This window comes from Xenopus laevis, chromosome 6S (assembly GCF_017654675.1).
Source record: "Xenopus laevis strain J_2021 chromosome 6S, Xenopus_laevis_v10.1, whole genome shotgun sequence".
NCBI classification, from domain to species: domain Eukaryota; kingdom Metazoa; phylum Chordata; class Amphibia; order Anura; family Pipidae; genus Xenopus; species Xenopus laevis.
This window is the reverse complement of record NC_054382.1, coordinates 53,332,555-53,344,301: the sequence shown is the minus strand read 5'-3', so window position 1 is coordinate 53,344,301 and position 11,747 is coordinate 53,332,555. Positions and strand designations below refer to the sequence as shown.

The 11,747-nt window shown below is 37.4% G+C and overlaps 1 protein-coding gene across 1 annotated transcript; it reads left to right on the top strand.

The window, feature by feature from the left end:
- The first annotated feature begins 289 nt into the window (after positions 1-289).
- Positions 290-7,087, top strand: LOC108705347 (maternal DNA replication licensing factor mcm6-like). The gene is made up of 4 exons (XM_018242191.2): positions 290-433; positions 1,415-1,569; positions 3,803-3,935; positions 6,761-7,087. Exons 1-4 carry the CDS (start codon positions 391-393, stop codon positions 6,934-6,936), a joined length of 507 nt encoding a protein of 168 aa, XP_018097680.2. The 5' UTR covers positions 290-390; the 3' UTR covers positions 6,937-7,087.
- Positions 7,088-11,747: the final 4,660 nt, after the last annotated feature.

The following is an 11,747-nucleotide window of genomic DNA, read 5'->3' as shown; positions in this document are numbered from 1 at the left end:
GAAGGACCAGTTGGGTCCGAAACATAGGGGGGTATATTTATCAAAGAGTGAAGTTAATAGTGAAGTTCCGCCACTAGAGTGAAATTCCGCCACTCTCCATTCATTTCTATGGGATTTTTATAGGCGTTTTTATCAAAGGGTGAACTTTAACTTTCACCCATTGATAAATACGCCTTTCAAAATCCCATAGAAATGAATGGAGAGTGGCGGAATTTCACTCTAGTGGCGGAACTTCACTCTTGTGTGTTAATAAAAACTACATTTATCATACTTTTGAAGACTCTCCAGATTTCCTTATGGGGATGGCTACTCCATGTGTCTGTTGAAGAGTCTGACTAATCAAGTCAATTGGTGAATTACTGAGGAATAAATTCCAGTCTTCATAGTACTATGGAGCAAAAAAACATTTTCATCACAAAAGCAGGAATGAAGGTTTTTGTTTTATCGTCCCCAGCCAGTTATGCATCAGACAGTAATTCTCTCTAGTACATACTATAGTTCTCTAGTACATGATCAAGTCTAGCTGTCACATTTTGTTTTGTGGTCTTCCAGATTGTTAATTAGAATGGTTAGCACCATTACTACACATATTTCTGCATACTTATGGAGCAAGCCTTAGGTAGAAATTTGGCTTTCATGGCTTGCCAAAAAGGTCATTATCAAGCCTTGTTTTCATTACTAAAAATGCGGTGGCATGGTGTGCTAGGTGAACTTTTTACCTGTCTATATATAATGAGCAACATGTTAAATTCTTTCAGATATGGTAATCTGGTGAAACTCTCTGGCCCATTCTATGTTGCAAAATAAGTCAGTGGCTCAGGCAATGAAAAGTGAGACCCAAAAATACAATCTATAGATTGCTCCTTCAAAACTGGGCACCCATTAAATACGCTTATCTGATTTACACTTTTACTAGCTTGGCTTGTGGCCCTTTTTAAATCAGATCTACTTTGTTCTTACCATTTTAGATTAATTTAAAGTTTAATTTCTTTAATTGAAATATAAAAGGGCTTATATTTCACTTTAATGTATAAGAAGGGCTTATATGTCACTTTAATGTATTTGTATAATGTATGGATTGAATATCTCTCGAACCAAAAGTTTTATAGCAGTGCTTCAGATGAGGCATATTAGTCAGGTGATGCATTATGCAACCCCATTGTAAGGACACTAAATAGTATTGTTAGATTTCATGTAGAATATTTCCTCTTTAACCTTTACTTTTCTAGGCACTAACTACATGATAGTCAGGCAAAACCACATTTTATTGAGATGACTGACAAACTATACCAAGGTTTCTCTGCTGTTTATATGAATGCTTTGCTACTTACACCATGTTCACCTGAAGCAGAATAAAAATCTATAAATCTTATTTTCCTTCCTGTTCTGCGTTGTATTTTACTTTGTGTGTTCCCCACGTTAAATGCCCGTACATCTATCCTGGCTGCAGCAAATCCTGTTGGAGGAAGATATGAAAGATCAAAATCATTAAAGCATAATGTCAATCTATCAGCGCCTATTATGTCACGATTAGATCTATTTTTCATTTTAGTTGATGGATGCAATGAGGTAATTATGCTTGAGTATTCTAAACTGCATAAACAAGCCAGGTGTAACAAACAGTATTGTTTGAGTTCATCTATCAATGACACAAGCACACTACTTATTGACACACTACTTATTGGCCACTGTTTTCATTCTTTGCAATGTTTTTAACTCAATTCAGGTATTACAGATAAGAATCAGAGACTTTATTTTTTAATATTTACATATTTTTTTCTGTTCTATAACTCTCAGGTTTGGCAGTTGAACTCAATTCTGGTTGCAAGGCTTTATTACCCTAGCAACCAGACATCAGTGTTAAAATCAGAATAAAAGATCCATAGTAAAGGGGTATAAAAAAGCAATAAAATATAAGATTAACAATAAAATGTAATTTTCACAGTCCACCTATTTTTTTGCTGGTGTTAGAGATCCCTGAAAACTACATATTATTTTCAGTTATAGAAATAGACTAGAAATATGACCTGCATAGGACCTGGGGTATTCCAAATAAGGGGTATTCTTTAATGCACATCTACATACCTGCTGAAAATCGCTACAATATTATATAAACCCAATTAGTTCGGATCAAGTACGAGGTACGGTTGACAGAGGAAAAGAAAATTTAAACATTTTATGATTTAAAATTTAAAATGGAGTCTCTAAAACATGTTCTATCTGTAATTTAGAGCTTTCTGGATAACGGGTTTCTGGATAACGAATCTTATACCTGTATTACATAGCCAAAAGTACATGAAAAGGTAAACTTCCACATAACAATGGAATGAGGCTTAGTGGAATCAACATGTATGAACCATTGACGCAGTTGAATCTTGTGGATTTACAGTACAGAATTTGCCAATCTATTACCTTACTATGTAGCAAATTTTATATGCATGGCTCAAGGCTGGGAATTGTACTTGAAGCAGTACTTCATTTGTGTTTTATGTGGTTAAATGTATTGCTTCAAAATGGCAAAATGTCTAACCTATGACACTGCCTACTGCAATTACAGACCAGGAACATTATTTGTATGTCTTGATACAGCAATGCCCCCTTAAAACGTCCCTTATTACAGGTCTAGAGAAAAGAAACAATTCAAAACCTAAATTTCCTAGAATGTTTGGAAATAACATTGTTTACTTAACTTAAATATTGAAATATGTTATTAGCAAGATGAAAATAACTCATGTATGGTCTTTATTAATAGCAAGAAGGCATTGTCCAAAGGTTCTCATCAGTAGACAGTGGCTATTTGCGCACTTCAGACTCTGTAGTGCTAAAGGCATTATTAAGTTCAGGAATTGCAGTAAATGTCATGGAAATAAAAACACTCACACTATGGTTTATAACAAAAGTATCACTTTACTATAGAAAATGGCTACCAACAAACAATCCTAAACAATACACACAATGCTTAGTCTATTACAATGAATTAACCAAGTTTACAGATGTGTGTGCTTCAACCACCTCACAAGAGTCCCTTTCAGTCAGAGTGCAGAGCAGTCTACAGACCCTTGCCAGGGGCCAAATATACTGCAGAAAAGAGAAAAAACTGCAGCACCTCTTAGTTGCAAAATGTGAAAGTTTGTGTTTATTGGTCAGTAACTAACCAAGGCTTGAGAAAGGGCAAAACCAGGCCCGAAACGTTGCCTGTTGGTTACTGACCAATAAACACAAATACATTTTGCAACTAAGAGGTGCTGCAGTTTTTTCTCTTTTGTGCTATTACAATGAATTAAACACTTATACTTAGCATTGTTTAGGAGGTGAAGTCTTTCGCAAAGGTTCCTGAAGAGCTGCAATCTTTCCACGAAAGTAGAATGTCTACACCCCTTGTTCTAGCCACCTTCCATGCAAGATTACTTGTCAAAAGTCTTTACTTTACTTGTCAAATTTTTCAGTGAGATTCTAGTGATCAGTCCTGTGCAAGCTTGGGTATCCTGAACCAATCAAACTTCACAACCTACACAGGCCAACTTCACCTGTACATTAAGGACCTATCAGAACAAATGGATGATCCCTCCCAATATTTCCCAAACTCCTAGTGCAAACTCCCCCACTTAGATAGTGGGAGACAATTTTCACAGGTTTGGGCCAAGTTCTTTAGTTCTGTAAATATCTATATATCTATAATGTGTATGTGTTACCATTTCCAACCTGATTACCAAGAGATTGACCCCAACATTGTGATAAATTCCCTATGGAATTTTTTTGAAGTCTGTGTGTTTTTGGTAACTATAACATGGATATTCTTTAGGTAACAGATTATGCAATAGTGCGAAGGATAGTAGATTTGCATGCAAGGATTGAACAATCAATAGAAGTTTATTCAATTGAAGATATTCAGTATCAGTATTTGCCGTTTGCTCGTCAGTTCCAACCAAAGGTGAGTTATGTTAAATTACTGTGCTTTATAATGTCTGTTTATGTCACGTTCGGCACCCTATATCCAGAACCCAAGCTAAGCTCCCTGGTCTCGGCTCTCACTTCTGCTAACCGCCGCCGCCTTTCACCTCGGGAGGAGCCCTCTGCTAATCTGATGCTGCCAGGTCTTATTTGAGAGAGGAGCTAAGCTAACGGTTCTGGACGAGCAAAGGGGCACGATCGTCTCACGAGGATACTAGAAGGAAGAACACCACCAGGAACAGGCAAGCCGGGCCAGCACAAGCAGATAATCGTCAGACAGGCAGGAATAGGGTTTGGAGAGCGTAGAATAGTCAGAGGCAGGCCCGGACTGGCAATTTGTCGGGGCGGGCAAATGCCCGAAGGGCCGCTCCATTAATTTGTGTAGTTAAATGTGGTCGCGTTCCTCCTTTTCTACTGTGATTGCCCTTCACTCAGGGAAAGGGCAAGACCACAGAGCCACTCCCCTCTCATTGGCCAGTAGATGGTCTCGGAGCATCGTCAATCAACAAGGGAAATGCGAGGATTCCCTCCCTGTTTCTACGAAGAAAGAAGCTCCAGGTACAGGCAGAGAGAGGGTGTGTGTGCGGGTGCCCACAGTGCCGGCAATCGGTCCCGTGCACATGGGGGCAGCACCATACAAAAGCAAGGACGTGCTTATTGGTAAGACCGGCCCAGGTGCTTACTTCCTCCCTCACCAAATGTTCCCTGACTGTGCGTGCACTAACAGTGATCTCAACCGATCATTTTCTTCAGAAAGAGCCTACCCCCAGGGCCCTGTCTGTTTTCTTTTTTTCTCTTTCCGGATAGCTGCTGGCTTTAGCAGACTGATGGGGTGGAGGTGTACGTTTGCTGTGTTGTCCAGTACTCTAACAGGCAGGATGCATGACAGACACTGGTGCTGCAGAAAGAATGCTGGCCAAGTAAGAATACAAATCACATTTATTACACTGCATTGGGATTTTTAACCCATTCCTTGGTAGCAAAAATTGCATTTGTACCATTCTGTTGTGAATTTCTTGAGGTATTGCAACAGTTTTTTTTGGGTTTCATAAATTAAATTGCGTCCGTGTCTTTTTTTTCTCAGAATGATGAGTTTTGTGCTTTAGGAACAGCTAAAAGAAATGTTTAGCTATCTATATATTCAATATTTCTCCCATAGTGGGCATAATCACAGCAGGAACAGCCCCTACGTTTGCTCATAGTCTGTACAAAGAGATCCCATAAAACTATGGCAGCATAGGTATTCCTCTGTACTTAGCACAATTCAGCAGGAACAGTCCCTAAGTTTGCTCATAGTCTGTACAGAGAGATCCCCTAAAACTATGGTAGCATAGGTATTCCCTGTACTAAGCACAATTCAGCAGAAACAGTCCCTAAGTTTGCTCATAGTCTGTACAGAGAGATCCCATAAAACTATGGCAGCATAGGTATTCCCCTGGCCTGTACTAAGCACAATTCAGCAGGAACAGTCCCTACGTTTGCTCATAGTCTGTACAGAGAGATCCCATAAAACCATACAACAGGAATGTTTGAGGGTAGTTCATTAAAAATGCACTATATACAATATAAAAGAACATTGTGTGTTTTCATGTGGGCTGCTTTGATTTTTTTTTTGCCTGCTTTTTACTCCCAGTCAGGCTCTGGTCAGAGGACAGGCAAAGGTCAGATTGGAGAGGTCAGAGTAGTCACAAGCAGGCAGGATCAGGATTGGAGAGGTCGGAGTAATCAGGCAGGCAAAGGTCAGGATTGGAGAGGATCAGAATAGTCACAGGCAAAGCAAGGGTCAAAACCAGTAATAACAGATAGGATTATACAAGGCAAGGCACCTAGGAACTTTCCAAATAGAACCTAACAATGGGCAAGGTGCTGTAGACTAAATTCCCCTTTTATAGTTTTTGAATTTCGCGCCAATGTGAATCAGTATCTTTATTTGTCAATGTTATAAGACATACAGCATACTTGGCTATGCTGCGTCCCTTTTAAAATTGACAAATAAAGACACTGGTTTTTAAAGTTGCCCGGCGTTGCGGAACTCCGTCTTCTTTCTCCATATTCTATGGGGAAAATGATTTGATTTGGTTGCTGGTTAGAAACTGTCAGAACATGATATATTGCCACATGGAAAAGCATTCTTTTTTACAATAAACTAACTGTAAAATGTCCTGTAGAGGGTGTTATGTTCCAGATAATAAGTGTAAAGAAACTGTTTACTACAATAAGGTTTACTACAATAAGGTTTGAGCCTGCAGTCCTTTATAATAATCAGGGGTAGGGGTTGTGAATATTTAAAGGGGACGTTGACTCAAAAAACAGCCATGTAGTGAATTGGAAGCAGTATGGGCATTGTATTTTCAATCTCTTAGTACAAATAGTTTTTTCCATTTATTGGTATGTGTTATTAGCCCAGAGCAGTGGTTGCAGCAGAGAAACATCATGCATACTCTTTATACTCTGTATCATTTCAACTTGCCGTTCAGCTGTGCTTTTGAAAAAGATATTTTAGTATAGAATTCTATTTGAGGAGCTCTGTTAAATGATGTATTCTGAAAAAAATGCTTCACTGTGACAGTATCCATTTTTGATATGAAACAACAGTTTCAATGAATTATATATTTTCTTTAAAATATTTTCATTTGCTTTTTCTGGATCCACTTTTATGTTTAATAAGGAAATTCACCCCCATACACACACAATTTAATCTCCTTCTTTGAAATGCATTTGCTTTGCAAATAGATTGAAAGGAGGTCTTCAGTATTGTATTTCTTAGTGCTGTACCTTGTGAAAATCCTTTTGAAATACTTTGCAAAAGTAACAATAGAAGCAGAGGAATTCATTGTTGAGCAGTATTGTCGACCTAGACATCGTGATGGCAGCGGATTAGGAAAATCATCTTGGAGAATTACAGTCAGACAATTTGAGAGTTTGATAAGATTATCTGAAAGTATGGTGCGAATGCACTGCTCTGATGAAGTAAGTCAATTTTAGTAATCGGGAATGTTTTGCCTAATACTGTATATTCCATGTTTAAATCCAACTTTAGCAAGTAACTAAGAATGCTTATGTTAAGGTTTCCAGATCTCTTGGGACATCTCTAATAAATTGCAAATTGCTGGGCTGCAATGAATGCAGGCTGCCTTTAAATTAATGGATACTGTCATGGGAAAACATTTTTTTTTTATATGCATCAGTTAATAGTGCTGTTCCAGCAGAATTCTGCACTGAAGTCCATTTTTCAAAAGAGCAAACAGATTTTGTTATATTCAATTTTGAAATATGACATAGGGCTAGACATATTGTCTGTTTCCCAAGTCATGTGACTTGATAAACTTCAGTCAATATTTGCTGCTGTGCTGCAAGTTGGAGTGATATCACCCCCTCCCTTCAACCCCCCAGCAGACTAACAAAAGAGCAATGGGAAGGTAACCAGATAACAGCTGCCTAACACAAGATCAGCTAAGGTGGCATTTTTGATTTTATACTGAAGGAGTCTAGAGATTCCATTTCTAGGGCATAAGACAGGAGCACGAGATAGCTGCGTTGGTCCTAGTAAATTGAGCCTTCAATGCAACCAAAAGATCTAAATATATATGTTCTCCCATAGGAGTGCTCAAATCCCCTAAATTACTAAACCATTCGCTTGTATGTAATGAAAATACAGTATTATATAATTTAGAAAGATCCTTTTTGCTTCTACCATGTATATATGTGTATATACCATGTGTATACATAAAAATCCCCATATACATCCACAATATCAATAAAACTATATTAATAACGCCAGCATCCCCCATCTACATCAACCTAAAGTACATCACAAATTCAGTTTTATAATGAAATGTTCTCCATTATACTATGCAAGTTGCAATTTTTATTCTGCATATTTTTTTAAGACCTGCTTAAAGTGTACATTGTATTTTTGGTGCAAAATAATGACCATTTCATAAAGGAGCACTATTACATAAACTGTACATTGGTGCAAAAAGTAAAGATTAGTGTGTAAGAAAACAAACATACATGGAATACAAACTAGTGAAGTGGCATTTGACAGTTTTGTTAGATCAATTTCATTGTGAATTCTAATAGTGCCACATAAACTTTTTAAAACCTGTTTAAAGGTAGTGTAATTTTTTTTTTTTATTTTGGCACAAACTAGTTGCTATTTCAGCTACATAAGGTGGAAATGTAATAGATCATTAACAGAAAAAAATATTCTTGCATACTTATTGCATACATTAAGAATCGATTTATTTAGCAATCCCTTCTGCTATGAATTATATCAAATAAATTGCCTTACCGAATAATATTTTGGCACCAAAAACCTGCAATAAATAAAAAAGGTATGGGTCCGGTTAACCAGAATGCTTGGGACCTGGGGTGTCCAATAAGGATTAATTATATCTTAGTTAAGATCAAGTAAATGTTTTTATTACAGAGAAGAAATCAATTTTCAAATTAGAACTATTTGATTAAAATTAAGTTATTATGAACGGAGTCCCAAACCCAGAACTAGCTCCAAGGTCCCGGTCGCAGGTCACTCTCCTGCCTATAACAACCACTTTTCTCTTCGGGAGGAGCCCTCTGCTACCAGGGTGCTGCCAGGTCTTAGCGTGAGAGGAACAGGGAGAGAGTTCTGGGCAGGCAAGGGAACCGAATGTTGTAACTGGAATGGAGAACAAGAAGTGTGGTCAGGAAACTGGTCGGGCCAATACCAATCAAAAGAGGCAGTACAGATCCAGGAGACGAGAGAATAGTCAAGGTCACAGGCCGAGTCAAACACACCAGTTTTACAAAGTACAAAGCAAGATCCAAGAAAGTTGTCAATAATGGGCAAAATTCAGACAGGCAGTGGACTAGACAAGGTCAGGGACAGGCAGGGTCAGGAACAGATCAGCACACTAATAATCACACCAAGGAACTATACAATTAGACCCTATGTTGGGCAACATGCTTTTGCCTGCGGTCGCTTTAAATATTTGAATTTCGCACCACGATTATGTCATGAGCGGCAAACCTAACTCAAAGGAACACGCGCATATGTCGCTTGTCAAACCCGAAAGCGGCAAACGGAGAAGGAAGACTACGGGCGTCCCGCCACACCGCTGAACAACCAGGTATACTAACAGGAGTCTGTGAAAGATGGCCTTCCCATAACTCCAAGCTTTATGGATAACTGATATCAGGAAAAAGGATCCCATACCAGTAGCTATAAGCAGTTTTTTTTAAAAAAAAATGTGCTATGTACAATTAACAAGATTAATCAAGACTCACATTGTGAAATGAAAATTTTACCCATATTTATGCAATATTTCTTTGTTTATAATGTTTATTATGTTTCCTGTTGTTTTGCTTTCTCTTTTCTGTTGGTATTAGAGTTACACATGTGTTTGTAAATCATCTCTCCACTATGTGCAAAGGAAAGAATATTTGCACAATGTACAGTATGCTCATTTAGCATACTTTTAGTTTAACACCATTTGTTAAACTACCTGTTTCACTAGCAGATAGATAGATACTTTAATGGTAACCCTAAAGTGGGCGTTAAAGAAAAACTATACCCCCAAAAGTAATATTTAAAAGATTGTTTTCTAAAACCTTTTATTGAATCCTTGCTGTCACTACCTGTTTTTCAGTTTTTTTTAAATCTCCCATGAAGCTCAATTCCATCAGACTTCTGTTCAACATTGCAAAATCTATTCATCACTGAACATCAGTAGTTCTTTTTGTAGTAGGTCTCCCCTGTGTTCCAAAATGTGGTAAGGGTCCCCTTTTTCTCTGTAATGATAAAACAGTACCATGTATATCCAAACTAAGATATACAGTAATTAATCCTTAATGTAGGCAAAGCCAGCCCATTGGGTTTATATAATGTTTAAATTATTTTCTAGTAGACTTAAGGTGTAAAGATCCAAATTATGTAAAGATCTGTTATCTGGAAAACCCCAGGTCCTGAGAATTCTGGATTACATGTCCCATACCTAAACAAAAAATAAAACATATTGTCTAATGAAAGATTGTAATACTAAGCAATGTTCCAATATATATTAGAATATTTTAATGGTTTTAACATTTAATAAATGTTTCAATGAAAGGCAGTATTTATGTGTCTAAACAATGTAGCAGAAGTCAGCTCTCCTCTCACCACATCTTGCAGAACCAGCAATCCAGCAATTAATAAGGGATGGACGATACTGATTTCAATAGCTGTTACATTTACGAATAATGTGAAAACCATTGATATTATAATCTTTCATGGGGGATTTTATTATATTTTGGGGTTTACATTCATTTTTAATTATTTCCATAAAGAATAATACAGGGAGACAAAAACAAATCCCTGTGTTGCTAAGGACCAGTAGTAACCAATCCTACTTCATTCAATGAAAATAAAAAAAAATTAAATATAATATTCTGGGTTTTCTGTAATCAATAAAAAATATGTGACTGACCAGCCTACTTATTAGGAACATTTAGGGGAGTGGTTATTAACACTGGAGACAAGCATCAGTGGTAATATGAAAAACTCTAAAAAAAACATGCAAAAAGGGAAATTTCCTTGGCTGTAGTGTTAGTTCATATGTAGAACTGGAATTGATCACTGACAAAAATGGTTTAACAAATTATTATAATGGCTTATATGTCCAAAAGTATGCATGGTTAATTGTATTAAAAATAGTTTTGCTATAAAATTCCCTGTGTTAATTATTTTTTGCATGCATAAAGTGGTATATAAAGTGTGCTGAAAATCCTATTACATAATATCTTACAGAAGAAAAAATAGGAGCCAAAACTGTTTACTTGAAGCAAACCCAATGGTCAAAATAGCAAACATTAAAGGGCAACTATTGCGAAAATGAAAATCTAATATAAACTCCAGCATACTGAAATAATAAACTTTATAAATACAATCAATTATAAATTCTGTACTGTTTCTGAAATAATCAAGTTTATCTTCTCTTGAAAGTTAAATCCAATATATATCTTAGAGGCAGGCTCCTTTTGCCTAAAAGATGTATTAGAGCTCACTCTATTAAAATAACCAGACATCATGTCTCTCTCTACAGTCTTTTGTACTGGAATTAGTTATTTGAATGAGCTCTAATTAATCTGCTAGTAAAGGAACCCCCCCCCCCCCATAAGATATACTGGATCTAATTGTCAATAAATATCTGACACCCAACTGCTGCATGAAGAGAGAATGAAGAGAAACTGATGCTTAGCAAGGGATAGTGAACATAAACTTTATGATTTCAGAAATGATGCAGAACATGATGTTGCCTTCACCGGATGTCTTTGTGGGTAAGGTTATACTTTTATGGTGTGAGCAGTTTAAAAAAAATAACTATCGTTCCTAATTATTTCCTGCCCATCCGTTCCTGTTGTTTTGGGTCTCCCTTGGCTGCGCCTGCATAATCCCACCATTGATTGGTCCGCAGGACAGATTTCTCGTTGGAGCCCATTTTGCCAGCAGCACTGTCTTCCTGCTGAACCCCTCCAGAGGGTGAATATCTCTATGTCTGAAGACTCTACCCTCCTTCTACAGGGAATTCTCTGATGTATTCTGTAAGAAATCTGCAGAATTCCTTCCTCCACATCGACCATACGATTGTCCTGTCGATCTCCTGCCAGGAACCATGCCCCCTAGGGGTCGCACCTATCCTCTTTCTCCGGCTAAGACTTCCGCTATGAAAGACTATATTCAGGAAAATCTCCAGCGGGGGTTTATCCGCCCCTCTACTTCTCCTGCCGGGGCAGGTTTCTTCTTCGTGGAAAAGAAGGATGGAGGCCTACGTCCTTGC